A 21,495-nucleotide genomic window follows, 5' to 3' on the forward strand; every position below is an offset into this window, starting at 1 on the left:
ACACACACACCTTGTTATGGGTTACCAACACACACACACACACCTTGTTATGGGTTACCAACACACACACCTTGGCAGGACTATGTGTTTTGGTCCAGTTGGGGCTGGATGATGTCATAATCCAGACAAAGCAGCAGTCCTATACCGGTAAAGAGAGAAACATTTGAGACATAGTAGCTGGGTAAGACTCTGCTCTGCCAACCTCCTGTTTTTCACTACAGGACAAATGAGCCTATTGAGGGACTGGGGAATCAGACACACACACACACACAACCAGACACTGAAGGATGGGGCAGACAGTAGGAGGAGGGAGATGGATGTGGCTACCTGGAGGAAGTAGTAGAGAATAAATCAGCATCACAACAACCCAGTCTGACACTCACCACTCCTGTTGGCTACAGCAGCAGTACTACGTACATATTCAGCAGGGTGACAACATGGAGAGAATACCAGCCAGGACTTGCACAGACGAGCAAAGAGATTTGGGGTTTAACTATTCCCTACATTATCTCTCATCTCTTTCATCCCCTTGACCCTTTGAAATTGGTTCTGGAAAGATGTGCCCATGCTAATAATACTGACCCCAAATCACTGGCTTCCTTAATCAAACACATACCAAATCCATCTAGCTAATGAAATGCAAACCCCACCAATCTCCTGACCAATCAGGGGTTGAGGCTAACAAACATCCTGCCATTAGAAACAGAGCTGGCCTGTACCAACCTGCCTGAGAGGCAGAGAGAGCTTTGTGGAAGAGAGTATTTCAACGCCAGCCTTCCTGACTGATGTACCAATTGAGCTATATGACCCCTGACCCCATTTCTCAGACTCCTCCAGGGTGTGTATGTATGTATGTCTGTGTTCTAGTCTTGAGCTCAATTTGAAAATGAACAAGGGATCATAAAACAATGCATCACATGAGGGTGAGGAGGGAGCGAGAGTTCAGTCTGGTAGGTAGTGGCTTTGTGTGTCTGTTATTATGTGAAAGACAGGGATTGACAGGGAGAGGGATAGAGAGAGATAGAAAAGTCTAGAGCAGGTGTGTGACTCATGTTATATTAAACTACAAATTTAAAAGTTATGAGTGGAAAAGCATCTGGTGAACACACACAGACCCATGCATGCACACGCACACACAGGCTCACACACACACAAGTAATCCAGCTATCGATTGACTCATAAGTCTAGCCCTTCATTCTGGCAATTGGAATCTGGACAGCATGGGTCAGGAGTCTTGTAGTGATCAGTCTCTTTTATGACAAACCAATTGTCTGCTTGCATCACATTTTGGCACCCTATGGGGGCTCTCCGTCTTTATGGGATGGTAACTCAATCCCCTCAAGGCCCAGCTACCCCTCCCATCCCTGTGGAGATTCCCCTGCCATGCCCCCCCTATCCCTGGGATCAAACAGCTACAGACAGCTACTCACGTAGCTACAGATAGCCCAGCCCTGTCATAGCTGACAGGGAGTGCTACTGGATATAGAAAGTGAGAGTGAGCCTGTATTCTCTCCTTGCTTACCCTCTTTGCATGTGCACACGCACACCCAGGCATGCATGCATACACCAGCATGCACGTGAAAACACACAAACAGTCCTCACCCCTCCCATCTCTCCCGCCTTTTCTTCCTTCCCCCTCTCTCTTTCCTCTCTTTTCTCCTTACTCACCTCCTCTCTTTCCTCTCCCTCCTTCACAGATTGTATAAATATCCCTGAGCTGTTGAGAGGGACTCAGAGACCTGAGGACCCTGACCTGAGAAACATACAGACCGGAACAGAAAGAAGAGAGACAGACAGGCAGCAGCAAGAAAACAGACAGACTAATCAGAGAATAAGAACAATAATCTGCTGTAGCACATTGAGAAAAACAAGGAAAAGGAAGACAGATGGGCAAGAACTAGGTGAAGAGATAGAAGAGGCAATTACCACAGCTAGAGAAAAAGGAGAAGGGTTGAAACACAGAGTGGTGGAAGAGAGACCCTGAAGAGAGAGAGCGTGAGAGAGCAGATGAACCACGTCTGGTCTACATCTGTGTGTGTAGCTGTTTGTATCCACCATGTGGCTGCTACTTAGCGTGTGTGTGTTCTGTCTGCTGGGGTGCAGTGAGGGGCAGGACCGTGCCACTCTCTGGAGGGGGAACGACCACAGCGGGCGCTGCCAGTACACCTTCACCGTGCCCAGCCCCAGCGAGACCAGCTGCTCCCCTACAGTCTCCGGAGGACCAGAGATGGAGGGGCTCAAGGCTAGACTCAGCCTGCTGGAGGTATTGGTGGCCAGGCTGACTGGAGGGGAGATAGGGGGTCCTGGGGCTGGGTCCCAGTCCCAGGCTGGTCTCCAGGAGGCTCTGACCCAGGCTATGGGAGAGAGGATCCTGCTGCAGGGAGAGAAAGAGCATTTGGAGAGAGATGTGGAGGGGCTTCAGAGGAGGATGGAGGAGATGAGGAGAGAGACGGAGAGACTGCAGAGCAGACCCTGCTACCCACAACACCCTCTGTTGCCACCCAGCATCCCACTACAGGACAGTGGTCTGCGACCTGCCGGAGGTGAGTAACAACATTCTCTGTCTGTTCTCTCTTCTGCTAGGGTCGGAAGTTCATAAGATTCCTGATTAAGTGGTACAAACATTATAGACAGACTGTGTTGTAGACAGACTGTGTTGTAACTGCAAGTGTTCTCCATTCTCTCTATGAGACCTATTTTTGCTGCAGATCCTGTGTCTTGTGGTTTTATAGTGAGTCAGGAGATTCTGAGTTAACTGGAAGAGCTGAGTAAAAACATGACGCCACAGACCTGTGTGTGCATATGGGTGGGTGTGTGTGTGTGTGTGTACATGTCTGTGTTTGGGCAACACAAGCAAGGATGCAGAAGTAGGGTCAGGTTTCTCAGCTATCGGTCTGTTTTAAAGAGCAGAGGGAGGGAGAAGGTTCTAGAGGACAGCCAGCGACAGACAGGATTAGTCTGGTATTTACGACCAGAGCCTTCTCTATGATGGTACTTCCCTGAACTTCCTCCTACATTACCCGGGGAGGGGGGTTCAGTCTCACCTCCATCTCACCTTAGGTTTGATGACGCTCGACTCTGTGTGTGTGTCTTGTAAAACCGTAAATCCTCCTTTGCCAACATCCCATACACCACCTCCCTATCTCAGAGCAGCCCTATTGGAGCAGCCCTATTGGAGCAGCCCTATTGGAGCAGCCCTATTGGAGCAGCCCTATTGGAGCTGCCCTATTGGAGCAGCCCTATTGGAGCTGCCCTATTGGAGCTGCCCTAATGGAGCAGCCCTATTGGAGCAGCCCTAATGGAGCAGCCCTAATGGAGCAGCCCTATTGGAGCAGCCCTATTGAGCAGCCTCATGGAGCAGCCTTATTCGAGCAGCCCTATAAGAGCAGCCCTAATGGAGCAGCCCTATTGGAGCAGCCCTAATGGAGCAGCCCTATTGGAGCTGCCCTATTGCACTACAGCCCTAAAAGGAGTTAATATATTTCCCTGCATGGCTCTGAGGCATCTGGTTAGATCCTCATGTAAGCACCTGCAGGCTGAAAAATACAGATAGAATGCTGGGGGAGCACCATACAGCTCCACACAAATACACACACTCAGGGGACAGGCATACGGAAAACAAATCACAGCCAGAGAGAAGGAAACATGAAAAGGGAAGAGAAGAGTGAAAAGTTAAACAATTACAGTGTTTCCTCTATATTCATATTCTGCCACTCCCAAAATATGACAATAATAAAATACACGTTCAGTATTTCTGCCAAGGAATTTTGCACAATTTTGGCAATTAAGCAATTTTTTGACTTACCCAGATTCAGATGAATCTGTTCCCATAGACTTCCAGTCATTGCGCTAACGATATTTAGCAATGGCTCGCGAAACTACCTTCAACTTGTGTGTTTGTGTGCTTGTGTGCATGTGTGTGTGTTCGCATATGTGTGGTGAGGTATGGTAAAGGGGTCCTTGGTTTTAACAGCCCATCCGCTCAACAAACACAACATAAATCCCCAGCTGACCTCGGCTGATAGAGCCCAGTTTTACTGGACCAGTTGAAATACTGTGGGCCCTACTGGGTAAGATTAGAACACCTCTCTGGCCCTGTAACAGGCCATGCTTTATTCATGTCTCCTTTTATTGTTTAACTCAATGGGACTTCCTGGTTATATAGTTGGTAGCTAGGGCTGGTCAGTCAGAATTAGGCATATAGAAGATGAGGTTGTTTCTGATGGTTAACCAGGTGAACTGAAATATGAAGTGGGTTTCATATTGGTTCTAAAATCATCTGTAGCGACTGACTCACATCTCCCTAAATATATTTTATTACATTCATTTTCTAATGGGTTCTGAAAATACCTTTGTTGTAGAATAGATGTTATCAACAGCAGCCAAGGCAAGAGACCCATTGTGAGCATGTCTGCATCCAAGAACAGCTCTGCTACACAGCAACATTCAGGTGGACCGACACGTGCTGAGAGACTGAGACTGAGGGAGGCAGAGCAGAGCAGCCTTCAAACAAATTAGAGTCTTTTATTTCCTCTTAGCTCTAATAACTCTAATAGCACATGGTTAGGGCTGATTGGGCCGTTGTAAGAGAGTGTGCATGTGTGTGTGTTCATATGTTTTGGTTTTTCAGTCTGGGGGTCTTGATGTTCTGCCGGATATACCCTGATATCCAACACACACAGCCAGAGGAACAATATGCTCTTGTTTACCTCAGATGCTGAAGGACCTGGCCCTCTGGGAACACTTATGTAGTTCAGGGAAGCAAGACTCTTCCCCTCACCCTCCCTTACCACTTTTACCCCACCACCCCCCTTTCCCCATACTCTCTACCTCTCTCACACAACACACACACAACAACACACACACCACACACACACACACACACACACACACACACAACACACAACACACACACACACCACACACACAACACCACCACACAACACACACACACACACACCACACACACACACACACACCACACACACACACACACACACAGAGAGAGAGAGAGGGAGGAACAATATGCTCTTGTTTACCTCAGATGCTGAAGGACCTGGCCCTCTGGGAACACTTATGTAGTTCAGGGAAGCAAGACTCTTTCCCTCACCCTCCCTTACCCCTTTCACCCCACCACCCTCCTCTCCCCATACTCATCCACCCAGAAAGCATCCATTGACTCTGGCCATACAAGGCATGAACAGAAGCAAACGATAATGGACATTCTCATTGTGCAAGGTCAGGCTGTACTTCCTCCATTTCAAAACCCCTTTCTTCTGTTTTGTGCCTGTTGAACTTAGCCCTGGTCTCCCCCCTTCAAACCCCACACCTCTCCTCCTCCTTCTCATCCAACTTTACCCCAACCTCACCCACTCTCTTCATCAAAAGAGGAAATCAACATCAGTTTCCAGATGCTAAGGCTAACACGTTCTGCATCATTATCGCTCTTTAGGATCCTGTAAACCCTTCACACACATGCCTTGTACCATTACAAGGTTGTAAACACATTAGCATCCATCACTGTTGTAGACCAGTCACAGCTGCTGTTTATCAACACTTCTGAAGCATTAAAAAACTATCAATTGTAATGGTTGTCTGAGGGGCTGAAAGACTGAAGGGAGCAGGAGAGGGTATGGCGCAGAGGGGATGGGGATTGATGGGTGTTACGTGCCTCCTAAGTGGAGGGAGGTGCAGGAGAGCAAGGGAATCCCAGTAGCACAATCGTTTATTAGAAGTCTCAACTCAACAACAACAGGTGGAGGGACACGCCCAAACGAAGTCGCCACACACAGGGAAGTAACGTAACACACGGAGGAGAAACCTCTACTCCTAATTACAGTCCAAAACGGTACAATGACCGTGAGAAAGAAAACCCCGTGGCGCAAACACGCACCCCTAACAGAGCAACAACAGCAAATAATCCTGCACAAAGAATAGCAGGCAGCGGAGATTAATAAACCCACCGAAATTAACTAATAGGACACAGGTGTAAAGAAAAAACAGACAGACACAAACGAAAAGGAAAATGGATCGGTGGCAGCTAGTAGGCCGGCGACGACGACCGCCGAGCACCGCCCGAACAGGGAGAGGAGCAACCTTCGGTGCAAGTCGTGACAGTGGGTGAGGCTTGGGCTAGTGTTTGGAGTTGTTCTAGTTGAACTAAACTGGTATGAGGAATCTCTATCTGTGGCAGCAGGGCAGATGGCGGGGGGCTCCATGACTGAAGGTTGTGTGTATGTGTGTGTGCATCCAACAGCCCGGCAGACTCCACAGTAGCTGGGAATCCACTCAGGAGTGTTTTTTTCCTCCTCTTACATTACCTGCTGTCAGTAGTATTGCCACAGACCCCCTCCCAACACACACACACAGAGATACCCCATGGCTGGCTGCTCTGGCCTCAATGGTCATTGCATGGTCAGTGTTGGTGCCGTCAGTGTGACTATTGTGTGTGATACTAAATCCAGTATGTGTTTGCAGGTGCTGGTGTTCTCTCTCACCTGGTTTCCAGACCTGGAAGACAATGGGACACTGGCAGCCTGAGAGGTATGGCGTCTTCTGTAATACCACTGAATGTGTGTTTGCATGTTTGTGTATTTAAGTCATTTACATTTACATTTACATTTAAGTCAATTTAGCAGACGCTCTTATCCAGAGCGACTTACAAATTGGTGCATTCACCTTATGATATCCAGTGGAACAACCACTTTACAATAGTGCATCTAACTCTTTTTAAGGGGGTGGGGGGGGTTAGAAGGATTACTTTATCCTATCCTAGGTATTCCTTAAAGAGGTGGGTTTCAGGTGTCTCCGGAAGGTGGTGATTGACTCCGCTGACCTGGCGTCGTGAGGGAGTTTGTTCCACCATTGGGGTGCCAGAGCAGCGAACAGTTTTGACTGGGCTGAGCGGGAACTGTACTTCCTCAGAGGTAGGGAGGCGAGCAGGCCAGAGGTGGATGAACGCAGTGCCCTTGTTTGGGTGTAGGGCCTGATCAGAGCCTGAAGGTACGGAGGTGCCGTTCCCTCACAGCTCCGTAGGCAAGCACCATGGTCTTGTAGGCGGATGCGAGCTTCAACTGGAAGCCAGTGGAGAGAGCGGAGGAGCGGGGTGACGTGAGAAGAACTTGGAAGGTTGAACACCAGACGGCTGCGGCGTTCTGGATGAGTTGTAGGGGTTTAATGGCACAGGCAGGGAGCCCAGCCAACAGCGAGTTGCAGTAATCCAGACGGGAGATGACAAGTGCCTGGATTAGGACCTGGCCGCTCTCCTGTGTGAGGCAGGGTCGTACTTGCGAATGTTGTAGAGCATGAACCTACAAGGAACGGGTCACCGCCTTGATGTGAGTTGAGAACGACAGGGTGTTGTCCAGGATCACGCCAAGGTTCTTAGCGCTCTGGGAGGAGGACACAATGGAGTTGTCAACCGTGATGGCGAGATCATGGAACGGGCAGTCCTTCCCCGGGAGGAAGAGCAGCGCCGTCTTGCCGAGGTTCAGCTTGAGGTTGGTGATCCGTCATCCACACTGATATGTCTGCAGACATGCAGAGATGCGCATTCGCCACCTGGTTATCAGAGGGGAAAGGAGAAGATTAATTGTGTGTCGTCTGGCATAGCAATGATAGGAGAGGCCATTGAGGATATGACAGAGCCAAGTGACTTGGTGTATACGCAGAATAGGTAGAGGGCCTAAAACAGAGCCCTGGGGACCCCAGTGAGTGAGGAGGCACGTGGTGCGAGACAGATTCTCGCACGCCACCTGGTAGGAGCGATTCCTGTCATGTAGGACGCAATCCAAGCGTGGGGCCGCGCCGGAGATGCCGCAACTCGGAGAGGGTGGAGAGGAGGATCTGATGGTTCACAGTATCAAAGGCAGCCGAGTAGTCTAGAGGATGAAGCAGAGGAGAGAGAGTTAGCTTTAGCAGTGCGGAGCGCCTCCGTGACACAGAGAAGAGCAGTCTCAGTTGAATGACTAGTCTTGAAACCTGACTGATTTGGATCAAGAAGGTCATTCTGAGAGAGATACAGGAGAGCTGGCCAAGGACGGCACGTTCAAGATTTTGGAGAGAAAAGAAAAGAAGGGATATAGTCTGTAGTTGTTGACATCGAGGGATCGAGTGTAGGTTTTTTCAGAAGGGGTGCAACTCTCGCCGTCTTGAAGACGGAAGGACGCTAGCCAGCGGTCAGGGATGAGTTGGATGAGCGAGGTAGGTAAGGAGAAGGTCTCCGGAAATGGTCTGGAGAAGAGAGGAGGGGATAGGGTCAAGCGGGCAGGTTGTTGGGCGCGGACGAGCCGTCACAAAGACGCGAGATTTCATCTGGAGAAGAGAGAGGGAGAAAGAGGTCAAAGCACAGGGTAGGGCAGTGTGAGCAAACCAGCGGTGTCGTTTGACTTAGCAAACGAGGATCGGATGTCGTCGACTTCTTTTCAAAATGGTTGACGAGTCATCCGCAGGAGAGGAGGAGCGGGGGAGGAGGGGAGGAGGATTCAGGAGGAGGAGAAGGGTGGCAAAGAGCTTCTAAGGGTTAGAGGCAGATGCTTGGAATTTAGAGTGGTAGAAAGTGGCCTTTAGCAGCAGAGACAGAAGAGGAGAAAGTAGAAGGCACGCGGAGATGATAAGGATAGCCAGGTCGCAGGGAGGCGAAGTTTCCTCTCATTGTCCGCTCGGCTGCCCGCAGCCTGTTCTGTGAGCTCGCAGTGATCGTCGAAGCCAACGGAGCAGGAGGGGAGGACCGAGCGGCCCTGGAGGATAGGGGACAATAGAGACGTCAAAGGATGCAGAAAGGGAGGAGAGGAGGTTGAGGAGGCAGAATCAGGAAGAATAGTGTGTGAGAAGGTTTGAGCAGAGGGAAGAGATGATAGGATGGAAGAGAGAGAGTAGCGGGGAGAGAGAGCGAAGGTTGGGACGGCGTCGATACCATCCGAGTAGGGCATGTGGGAAGTGTTAGATGAGAGCGAGAGGGAAAGAGATACAAGGTAGTGGTCGGAGACTTGGAGGGGAGTTGCAGTGAGATTAGTGAAGAACAGCATCTAGTAAAGATGAGGTCAAGCGTATTGCTGCCTTGTGAGTAGGGGGAAGGTGAGAGGGTGAGGTCAAAGGAGAGGAGTGGAAAGAAGGAGGCAGAGAGAATGAGTCAAAGGTAGACGTGGGGAGGTTAAAGTCACCCAGAACTGTGAGAGGTGAGCCATCCTCAGGAAAGGAACTTAATCAGGGCGTCAAGCTCATTGATGAACTCTCCAAGGGAACTGGAGGGCGATAAATGATAAGGATGTTAAGCTTGAAAGGGCTGGTAACTGTGACAGCATGGAATTCAAAGGAGGCGATAGACAGATGGGTCAGGGGAGAAAGAGAGAATGTCCACTTGGAGAGATGAGGATCCCAGTGCCACCGCGCTGACCAGAAGCTCTCGGGGTGTGCGAGAACACGTGGGCAGACGAGGCGAGAGCAGTAGGAGTAGCAGTGTTGTCAGTGGTAATCCATGTTTCCGTCAGTGCCAAGAAGTCGAGGGACTGGAGGGACGCATAGGCTGAGATGAACTCTGCCTTTGTTGGCCGCAGATCGCAGTTCCAGAGGCTGCCGGAGACCTGGAACTCCACGTGGGTCGTGCGCGCTGGAACCACTAGGTTAGAATGGCGGCGGCCACGCGGTGTGAAGCGTTTGTATGGTCTGTGCAGAGAGGAGAGAAGAGGGATAGACAGACAGACACATAGTTGACAGGCTACAGAAGAGGCTACGCTAATGCAAAGGAGATAAGAATGACAAGTGGACTACACGTCTCGAATGTTCAGGAAGTTAAGCTTACGTTGCAAAAATAAAATAAAATCTTATTGACTAAAATCTTATTGACTAAAATGATATAGTACTGCTGGCGGTGAAGTAGGCTGGCTAGCAGTGGCTGCGTTGTTGACTTTGTTTGAACGTGTAGCTGGCTAGGTAACCTCGACAATTACTCAAAAACTACACAATTATCTTGGATACAAAGACAGCAAAGACAACTATGTAGCTAGCTAACACTACGCTAATCAAGTCGTTCCGTTGTAATGTAAGTTGTAGTGTGAGTTTCTACAGTGCTGCTATTCGGTAGAAGTTGGCTAACTAGCAGTGTTAGCTAGCAGTGTTGACTAGGTAGGAGACGGCAGCGCAGCGCGGTGGACGAAAATAGCTGGCTAGTTAACCGAATAATTACTCTAACCAACTCTAAGCTACACGATTATCTTACATACAAAGATAGCAAAGAGAACTGTGTAGCCAGCTAACACTACACTAATCAAGTCGTTCCGTTGTAATGTAATCGTTTCTCCAGTGCTGCTATGCTGCTATTCGGTGGCTAGCTGGCTAGCTAGCAGTGTTGACTACGTTGTTACGTTCGGACGAAAATAGCTGGCTAGCGAACCTCAATAACCTCAATAACCTCAATAACTACACAATTATCTTTGATACAAAGACGGCTATGTAGCTAGCTAAGATCAAACAAATCAAACCGTTGTACTGTAATGAAAATGAATGAAAATGGTAAAACTACCTGTGGAGCCAGGCGGAATTGCGACTGCACGCTCCAAACCGGAAACCGCAAAACCGGTTGACTGTGTACATATCTTATTTCAACAGAATGAATATAGCTTAATAAAAAAGTAAAAAGTACACAATGAAGATAGTGTCCAGTGTCATGGACAAATGTGCCAGGAGATGATTGTTGGTTTGATGCAGTTATCACACCTGCAGCTGGAATGTGTCAATGTGTCGCAGGTAATCCATCAGGGGTAGATTGTGGTAGTCTCCCACAAGCCGCTTTACCTTCTCCAGGCTAGTGCAGACTCTCTCTGGTGATGGTAGGTTGCCAGCGAAGTACTGGTCCAGTTGAGGTTCATTCAGAGCCTGTTGTTGTTGCAGGGCTGTAAAATATAGGCTGCTGGAATCACGGTTGACTGTTGCAGCCCCGAAAAGGTGTACAACTGCTGAAACAAAGGTGGGGCCCCTAATGAATGACCCATCTACACACCAGGATGAGGACTGGCACAGGAAATCTAGGTTGTATGTCGTTGTGAAGATAAGAAACCTTTCTGGTCCTGGTCCACTGCCATGCTGGAGGAACAGCTGTCCACCCGCCCTGCCACAGTAGCTCTCTGGTTGTTCTATAGGTCCTCCTGTTCAAAAGGCCAGGGCTTACTCAACACAAACACAACCGCCGAACAGGCATTCACACGTCTGGGTCTCCAGGTCCTCCTGCAGTGAGGGTGATGCAACCTTTGCACTTGTACTGATCATAACTGGTGCACTTCCAGAACCGCTTATTTGTAGTAAAGCTATCCTATCTGTAAATGTAGTCAGTTTGTGCCAGGACAATGGTTCAAGGCTTGTTCGGGCCAGCATAGCCAATGTTGCAGAGTTCCATTGTAACCCCCCCTCTTCACTCCAGACCCAGCATGGCAGTATGGTGGTAATCCAGTGCTCCAGGAGTTGAAGGCTGAGGTGACTGAGATTCCTGCTCCTAGTCCTGAGGGCCCTGAGGACAGCACAGGTGAGACACACACCTGAACACACAGCTGTCCTGAACACCCACCTGGAGTATCAAATAGTTCATTAACCTGACGCGATCCCAAGAGCCCCATTATTATTACACAGTAACCCCCTCTCCCCCATACAGCTGACCCACAGAATACCCGGGCAATATCAGGGCAAATATTAGGGCAAATACCAACACCAGAACATGAGAGACTGCATGTGTTTGTATATTTAGTGCCTGACAGGGAGCAAGATCCATTGAAGCTCTCTGAACACACTGAGTGGCACATCTATGATAAGATTATCTCCATCATGCGTGTTTACCTCGGCACATTTCCGTTGCTGTTTCTGTCACATCTTGAAAAAGACTGAAACGTCAACAAAATAAACATGCTGAAATGAATGTGTGTGCTGGAATAATTAATATCAGTGATGGCTGTGCCTGTAACACATTTATATTTAACCTTACATCCAGAGTTACACACCCCCTTCTCTGCCTCACACACACCATTCTGTCTTGAATATTCTGAAGGTATTTTAGGAATTGGTACATTTACAGCAGCCTGATCATTCTCTGTGTGAGAGACTTGAAGTGGTGAAGGATTCCTTCTTGCATCTGATCAGCTGCTGCCTTACTAACTCTGTACCACACACACACTCATCGGGTATGTCAAACCAACATGCTGTAGACCTACTAGGTGTCTCTACTGACTGATGATCATCTCTCATATCTTTCAGAAGCCATGACTTCTTCCCTCCATCCCCCTATCCAACAACATGATTTACTACAGATCATCTCTACACACACCTCTTCCTCTCTCACTCGCTCCCTTTACGGGGCTTTATTGGCATGGGAAACATATGTTTACATTGCCAATGCAAGTGAAATAGATAATAAACAAAAGTGAAGTAAACAATAAAAAATGTACAGTAAACATTACACTCACAAAAGAATAAAGACATTTCAAATGTCACTCTCTCGCTCTCTGTCTCTCTCTCTCTCTTACAGGGTGCATCTCAATAGTCTAAAATAGACACGTCTAACAACTGCCCCCTACCCATCTCTCACTTAATGTCTCTAACTCTCCCCTTCTCTCTCACAGGCTGTGGAGAGTTGATATCAATAGGTGAGCCAGTGTCTCATCGTAAGGCTGACAGTATAGCTGGTAAATACGGGGTGTGGATGCAGGACCCAGAAGCTGTGGCGCCCTATGGAGGGAAGATGGTGTGGCGCATTGATACAGTGGGGTCAGAGGTCAGACAGCTCTTTGGTTACGAAGACATGGATCAGCTCTCTAAAGGCTTCCCCTCCAAGGTGGGTGACTGACTGACTGGCATGGGATGGTCCTAGAGGCTAACCTTAACCACAGATCTAGTATCAGATTACCTTCCCCCTAACCAACCTTTACCTTAACCATGATAACATATTGAGGTATAATGTAAAGTGTGACCATTGACCAGACTGTATTATCATTATCTATCACAAGGTGTTGCTGTTACCGGAGCCAGTGGAGAGTACAGGAGCAACTCTGTACCGCGGCTCTCTGTACTACCAGCGCCGCCGCAGCCGCACTCTGCTGAGGTACGACCTGGTGTCTGAGAGCATCGCTTCCCGCCGAGACCTGCCCCACGCCGGCTTCCACGGCCAGTTCCCCTATTCCTGGGGGGGCTACACCGATGTGGACCTGGGGGTGGACGAGCAGGGCCTGTGGGCTGTCTACAGCACCAACAAGGCTAAAGGAGCCATAGTGGTGTCTCAGCTGGACCCACACAGCCTGGCGGTGAAGAGGAGCTGGGAGACCAGCATCAGGAAGACCAGCGTGGCTAACGCCTTCGTCATCTGTGGTCGTCTGTACACAGTGGCCAGCTACACGGCTCCCAACACCACCATCAACTTTATGTTTGACACAGCTACAGGCCAGGGGAAGGAGGTGGCGCTACCCTTCAGGAATAAGTACCGCTACAACAGCATGGTGGACTACAACCATGCCCAGAGGAAGCTCTTCGCCTGGGACAACTTCCACATCGTGTCCTACGACGTCAGGCTGGGCCGCCAGTAGAGGAGCTGAGGAGGCCTCTTCATACAAACCAAAGACTTTCAATTTCTGTTCTTCAAAGACTGACAGCTTTAGAGCAGCTAGTGTGGTGGTAAGTTGTTAGTGTTATTCACCACCTTCATCAATGCATAGGCCTAGTAGTTACCATAACTGGCCACTATAGTGATTGAGATTTAAAATTATTCTAGCAAATTGCATTATGAATGGAACCCCCTGCAGGTATCTTGTTTCTGTGGAAAGGCAATTGCTGTGGCACGGTCCACAAATATGTTTATAGAGGAATTATTTTTCTACTGTTTGGTCATCAGAGTAGTGCTTTTATTGTATTTCATGTATAGTTTTGAGAAGGGGATTGGGGGCAAAGCCAACATTATCAAGTCTACTGCTCTCAAACATCAATGATCATACAAGGTCTAATGTGTGTACTGTGTATAAAACTCATTCCACCCTGTCCTGTACATAGTGCCTCTCCCCCCAGTAGGAAACATTTTCAGAAACAAACTTGCTGCTCTCTAGCTCAGCATTTATTGAAATATTGCATGTTCCTGTGCATTGTACTTCTCTATATTAAATGATGTACAAATTCATACCAGGGTCTAATAAAGATGATCTATTCTAAATAATATAGTTATCTGTAAAAATCATTAACTTCTAGATTCTAGGAGGATGATAACTCAGTCGCATACCCTTTTACTATCATAAGGGGAAGAAATGGATTCAGTCACCAAATAGCCCCGATCCATCCACTGCTTGCATCCATTCAGCTCTTTCAGGTCTGTGAACACAGAAGGAAGGCCTTGGACCAAAGAGGCCAATTATAAAGAGCATTCCTTCACAGGTCAATAGTGACTGAAGACTCCATTTTAGTGGAGGTTGATGTGTTAGTGCAGTGGTTTTCCCCATCAGCTGCATTCATGAATGATTTCCACAATAAAACACACGTCCACTCATGGGACCTTCACCAGAGAAGGGGGAGACAAGACGAGGTGATGAGGGGAAACGAGTGGAGAGGAGGGAATTGAAGTGTGAGAAACAGAAGAGAAAACATTCATTGTGTTCCTTCCGTAAAGAGAAATAAAACTAAGGATGGCAGAATGTTTCTGGTTTATTATACACTTCTCTTGGGACACTCCATACACACTCACAGAACCTGCCTCAGTAACACATCACACATACACACTCACAGAACCTGCCTCAGTAACACATCACACATACACACTCACAGAACCTGCCTCAGTAACACATCACACATACACACTCACAGAACCTGCCTCAGTAACACATCACACATACAGTATGAGTATAGTGCTGGTTTGGAGTCTGCACTTTAGAAAGCAAAAAGTATTGGTTATAAACCCACATAATCCAGGTTGGACAAAGGACACATCTTGAGTTCTTCCAGTTTAAGGAAAGCAGATAGAGTGCCTTCAGAAAGTATTCAAACCCCTTGACTTTTCCCCACATTTTGTTGTGTTACAGCCTGCATTTAAAATCAATTCAATTTAGATTTTGTGTCACTGGCCTACACACAAGACCCCATAATGCCAAAGTGGAATTAGGTTTTTAGAAATGTGTACAAATTAAAAGCTGAAATGTCTTGAGTCAATATTGTATTCAACCCCTTTGTTATGGCAAGCCTAAGTAAGTTCAAGAGTAAAAATATGCTTAACAAGTCACATAAGTTGCACGGATGCAATAATTGTGTTTAACATGAATGACTACCTCATCTCTGCACACCACACATAAAATGATCTTTAAGGTCCCTCAGTCAAGCAGTGAATTTCAAAAACAGACTGAAACACAAAGACCAGCGAGGTTTTCCAATGCCTCGCAAAGGGTACCTATTGGTAGGTGGGTAAATATAAAAAAAAAGTAGATATTTAACATCCCTTTGAGCATGGGTCGAATATTATTTACACTTTGGATGGTGTATCAATACACCCAGTCACTACAAAAATACAGGAGTCCTTCCTAACTCAGTTGCCGGAAAGGAAGGAAACTGCTCAGGGATTTCACCATGAGGCTGTGATAGCAGAAAACTGAGGATGGATTAAAAACATTGTAGTTACTCCACAATACTAACCTAAACCACTGTATCAAAAGCACCACTATCTAAATTCAACATCAGAACTGTTTGGTTGGCTCAGACTCTGATACCCATAAATCAGAGTAGGTAGAAGTTGCCCCACCACTGATACAGGGTCAGATTTTGTATCCCTCTAATCATGGTTATGTGATCTGATGCTAGATCAGGGGTTAATAGCCGTTTCTTCTTCTTGCTGTCTGGTGTGCCATTGTTCTGAGAGGAGAAGTGTTCAGACATGGCTGCCAGAGCCTGATACCGATGGGAAATGGTGTTCTTCACCTCCTTGGGTAGCTCAGCATAACTACATGGATGATAGAGAGAGGAGAGAAAATTTACAAATCATCAGTGAAACTGGGAATAATCACTATCATTAGTTTCCGTCAATTGGTTCAATAAAGACAGGTAAAGTGTGATGCATAAACCCAGACTCCTGCTAGTAAAATAAATGTCCTGCATTAAGTCCTGCTTATGTTTTGTCGTATCCGTCTGGCTGGAAACAGGGGTCCCATCCAAAGTCTCTGGGCCTCCAGGCTCTACAATGTAACAGTTCAGATAAAAGTCATGTACAGTACCAGTCAAAAGTATGGACACACCTACTCATTCAAGGGTTTTTCTTTACTTTTACTATTTTCTACATTGTAGAATAATAGTGATAACATTAAAACGATGAAATAACACATATGGAATCATGTAGTAACCAAATAAGTGTTAAACAAATCAAAATATATTTTATATTTGAGATTCGTCAAAATAGTGTCATGATGTGGCCTTTTCTGGGTGTAGATCGTGGCTCCCTGTACATTTCCCAGCTGTCAGGTTTACATCTAAATATTGTGAAACGTATGTGATTAAACATTAAACTATTTGTGAAAAGATGTCATGTGATGTTAACCTTTAAATGAGAGTATGGGTTTTTCATATAAAGTTAACCAAATCAATGGCCACGCCCACGTGAGCATGGACATTACGTCGGCGTCATGGAACAGCCCTTTTCTACTGAAACGTATAAAATCCACTCCTGATGAAATTCACACCAGACCACGCAAACCCCGGTGCGAGCGGTGCAAAATAAATTTAGAAATCTATGTTATTCAATTATTGCGAGCGTCTGCGTTGCCAGGGCTAAAATAGAAGTCAGTTCTATTTCTGACGCAGATCGTGCTGCAAGTCCTGCCTCTCCCATCTCCTCATTGGTTTATAGAAGCAGGTACCCACGTGCCATCTCCTCATTGGTTATACCCACATGGGTGACTGAAAGACGGATGAGGTCAGTGGCGGAAATGCACCTAATTTATGAAAGTTGCCAATCGCATTATAAAGTCAAGAGAAGAAAAAGCCTGGAAGGATGAGAGATGACTAGAAACGATTCGGTTGACCGTTGGCTGATTTTCCTTCACTCTGTGGTCCAACTCATCCCAAACCATCTCAATTGAGTTTAGGTCAGGTGATTGTGTAGGCCAGGTCATCTGATGCAGCACTCCATGACTCTCCTTCTTAGTCAAATAGCCCTTACACAGCCTGGAGGTGTGTTTGGTCATTGTCCTGTTGAAAAAGTAATGATAGTCCCACTAAGCGCAAACCAGATGGGAAGGCGTATCGCTGCAGAATGCTGTGGTAGCCATGCTGGTTAAGTGTGCCTTGAATTCTAAATAAATCACTGACTGTGTCACCAGCAAAGCACCCCCACACCACCTCCTCCATGCTTCACGGTGGGAACTACACATGCGGAGATCATCTGTTCACCTACTCTGCGTCTCACAAAGACACAGCGGTTGAAACTAAAAATCTCAAATTTGGACTCATCAGACCAAAGGACAGATTTCCACCGGTCTAATGTCCATTGCTCGTGTTTCTTGGCCCAAGCAAGTCTCTTCTTCTTATTGGTGTCCTTTAGTAGAAGTTTCTTTGCAGCAATTCTTCCATGAAGGCCTGATTCACAGAGTCAAATAAAGTTTTATATGTCACATGCGCCGAAAACAACAGGTGTAGACCTTACAGTGGAATGCTTACTTACAAGCCCTTAACCAATAATGCAGTTAAGAAAATACCTAAAAAAAGTAAGAGATAAATGTAACAAATAATTKAAGAGCAGCAGTTAAATAACAATAGCGAGGCTATATACAGGGGGTACCGGTGTCGAGGTAATTGAGGTAATATGTACATGTAGGTAGAGTTATTAAAGTGACTATGCATAGATAACAGAGAGTAGCAGCAGTGTAGAATGGTGGGGCAATGCAAAAAGTCTGAGTAGCCATTTGATTAGCTGATAGAAATGAGGTAAAACTGATTTAAGTTTCCCCGCATTAATGTCCCCGGCCACTAGGAGCGCCACCTCTAGATGAGCGTTTTCCTGTTTGCTTATGGCGGTATACAGCTCATTGAGTGCGGTCTTAGTGCCAGCATCAGTCTGTGATGGTATGTAGACAGCTCCGAAAAATACAGATGAAAACTCTCTAGGTAGATAGTGTGGTCTACAGCTTATCATGAGATACTCTACCTCAGGCGAGAAAAACCTTGAGACTTCCTTAGATATCGTGCACCAGCTGTTGTTTACAAATATACATAGGCCACCACCAGAGGCTGCTGTTCTATCCTGCCAATAGTGTGTATAACCAGCCAGCTGTATGTTATTAATGTCGTCGTTCAGCCACCACTCGGTGAAACATAAGATATTACAGTTTGTAATGTTCTGTTGGTTGAACGTTGGCTAACAGTACGGATGGCAAAGGCAGATTAGCCACTCGTCGCCTGATCCTCACAAGGCACCCCGATCTCGTTCCACAAAATCTAAGTTTCTTTCACCTGCGAATGACAGGGATGAGGGCCTGTTCGGGTGTTTGGAGTATATCCTTCCAGTCCGACTCATTAAAGAAAAATCTTTGTCCAATTCGAGGTGAGTAATCGCTGTTCTGATGTCCAAAAGCTCTGATGTCTAGAAGCTGCTACCGTCATAAGAGACAATAGCAGCAACATTATGTACAAAATAAGTTACAAACAATGCGAAAAAACTAACAAAATAACACGGTTGGTTAAGAGCCAATAAAACAGCAGCCATCCTCTCCGGGACCATCATCAATATTCAGTCTCCTCTGAACAGTTGACGTTGAGATGTGTCTGTTACTTGAACTCTGAAGCATTTATTTGGGCTGCAATTTCTGAGGCTGGTAACTCTAATGAACTTATCCTCTGCAGCAGAGGTAACTCTGGGTCTTCCTTTCATGAGAGCCAGTTTCATCATAGCGTTTGATGGTTTTTGTGACTGCACTTGAAGAAACTTTAAAAGTTCTTGAAATGTACCTGATTGACTGACCATCTTAAAGTAATGATGGACGGTCATTTCTCTTTGCTTATTTGAGCTGTTCTTGCCATTATACGGACTTAGTCTTTTACCAAATAAGGCTATCTTCTGTATACCACCCCTACCTTGTCACAACACAACTGATTGGCTCAAACGCATTAAGAAGTAAAGAAATTGCACATATTAACTTTTAACAAGGCACAGCTGTTAATTGAAATGCATTACAGGTGACTACCTCATGAAGCTGGTTGAGAGAATGCAAAGAGTGTGCAAAGCTGTCATCAAGGCAAAGGGTGGCTACTTAGAATAATTTCAAATATAAAATCTATTTTGATTTGTTTAACACTTTTTTTGGTTACAAGTTGTTTCATGTTATTTCATAGTTTTAGATGTCTTCACTATTATTCTACAATGAAGGAAATATTAAAAATAAAGAAAAACCCTGGAATGAGTAGGTTTGGACCTTTGACTGGTACTGTATATTAGAGCAAGCATGCAGAGATTTTCAATGTGTGTGTGTGTGTGTGTGTTATATTCTTACCTCAGTTATCCCTCTAAAGAGTTGTACCGGTTCCTCTTTCCCTGGATAGAAGGCAAAGGTACACAGAGCCCAGGCCGACTTGTCCTCAAACCCAGCAAGCATCTTAAACAGACCTGGGCCCGGTTTCCCAAAGGCATCTTATGGCTAAGTTCATCATTAGAACCAAATCGGGCTCTTAAATGTTCACACACGCTTACATAATAATTGGTAACTTTACATTTACTGTAAGTAACTGTACTCATTTATACATAACATAGGCTTTGTAGCTTATGAGTCATTGCTTACCTTCTGGCTTCAGTTTATTCAGGAACCATTGATAAGGTGCACTCACAGTCAATCTTCTTGGACACTAGTTTGTAGGGAAACTTGTCCCCCAGGATCTGAATCACCTGTTGGTCAGAGAATAGAGAGCAGTATTTTAGAATAGCATGGACTTTTAGTCGGACTGCAAAACTTCTGTAACTCAGTTCATGTTATCTCTGTACAACACATATCTCCATCTATTTATGGCCTTTTTTATTTAACTAGGCAAGTCAGTTAAGAACAAATTATTTTTTACAATGATGGCCTATCAAAAGGCCTCTTGCTGGGACGGGGGCTGGGATTTAAAAAATGTAGAAATATAGGACAAAACACACATTACGACAAGAGCCAACACTACATAAAGACAGACCTAAGACAACATAGCAAGGCAACAACACGGTAGCAACACAAACGATTGTACAAACATTATTAGGCACAGACAACAACACAAAGGGCAAGAAGGTAGAGACAACAATACATCACGCAAAGCAGTCACAACGGGTGGATATAATTTGTGGAACGTTCCAACAGGAATCTGTTCCAAAAATGTCGTTAATAACAAGGATGCCAACAAACAAAGCATACAAATTAGCATGATCAACTCACCACGTAGCTTATTCTTAATGTTTGTCCATCGGCTACCAGAGTGAGGACAGATATTTTTCGGAATAAACGTGGTGAGTGAAAAATGTAACAAAATTTCCCACTCCCTACCCGGTATCCTATTCTGCCGCTATACAACGGTGTATGCGTTGTTTGTTGGCATCCTTGTTATTTACGAGATTTTTGGAACAGATTCCTGTTGGAACGTTCCCCAAATTATACCCACCCGTCACAACTGTCAGTAAGAGTGTCCACGATTGAGTCTTTAAATGAAGAGATTGAGATGAAACCGTCCAGTTTGAGTGTTTGTTGCAGCGAACTGAAGAGACGAGCGACCCAGGGATCTGTGTGCTTTCGGGACCTTAAACAGAATGTGACTAGCAGAACGGGTGTTGTATGTGGAGGTTCAGGGCTGCAGTAGATATCTCAGATAGGGGGGAGTAAGGCCTAAAATAGTTTTATAAATAAGAATCAACCAGTGGGTCTTGCGACGGGTATACAGAGATGACCCGTTTACAGAGGAGTATAGAACGCAGTGATGTGTCCTATAAGGAGCATTGGTGGCAAATCTGATGGCCGAATGGTAAAGAACATATAGCCGCTCGAGAGCACCCTTACCTGCCGATCTATAAATTATGTCTCCGTAATCTAGGTGGTGAACCGTAGTCTATTTTTAGCGGCTAATAACAGCTATCAAACCAATTGATCTGTGCAGGTGTAATCTAAAACCACCACCACATTCCCCGTCAGTCATTTCCATGCCTTCACAGGGGTTGGCTGCCATGGCTAGAACCTAAGTAAAGCCTCTAATAAACAGCACACGCTGCAACGTTTAATGTTCACAATAGGCCTTTTCTACATGGAATATCGATTCTTGTGAACCATTCTGCCACCACTTCTAGTTTATTTGCGTTTCCAGTCACGAAGACCACAGATCTCCCTGTTGGGACAGCCATGTTGATGCCTCTTGTTGTACGGAAGATAATCACCGACGGACCAGAACTCGCCAGGCCGCAAAGGCATCCGATTCCACATCAGACAATGACAGGCTTCTGTCAAGAATCTCAGCAAATCAGCATTAGACTAGGAACTCCGCCTATTCATAGCT

The 21,495-nt window shown here is 46.2% G+C and overlaps 1 protein-coding gene and 1 long non-coding RNA gene across 2 annotated transcripts; one reads left to right on the forward strand and one right to left on the reverse strand.

The window, feature by feature from the left end:
* Positions 1–1,680: 1,680 nt before the first annotated feature.
* Positions 1,681–14,775, forward strand: myoc (myocilin). The gene is made up of 5 exons (XM_024004620.2): positions 1,681–2,543; positions 6,478–6,543; positions 11,414–11,515; positions 12,603–12,814; positions 12,987–14,775. Exons 1-5 carry the CDS (start codon positions 2,057–2,059, stop codon positions 13,557–13,559), a joined length of 1,440 nt encoding a protein of 479 aa, XP_023860388.1. The 5' UTR covers positions 1,681–2,056; the 3' UTR covers positions 13,560–14,775.
* LOC111975800 (uncharacterized) lies at positions 14,644–21,397 on the reverse strand. The gene is made up of 4 exons (XR_011481171.1): positions 20,614–21,397; positions 19,767–19,870; positions 19,482–19,653; positions 14,644–15,943 (listed from the first exon to the last, which is right to left on the reverse strand). It is a non-coding gene; the product is annotated as an uncharacterized lncRNA (long non-coding RNA).
* Between the last annotated feature and the right edge of the window lie 98 nt (positions 21,398–21,495).

Source organism: Salvelinus sp. IW2-2015, linkage group LG16 (assembly GCF_002910315.2).
Source record: "Salvelinus sp. IW2-2015 linkage group LG16, ASM291031v2, whole genome shotgun sequence".
NCBI classification, from domain to species: Eukaryota; Metazoa; Chordata; class Actinopteri; order Salmoniformes; family Salmonidae; genus Salvelinus; species Salvelinus sp. IW2-2015.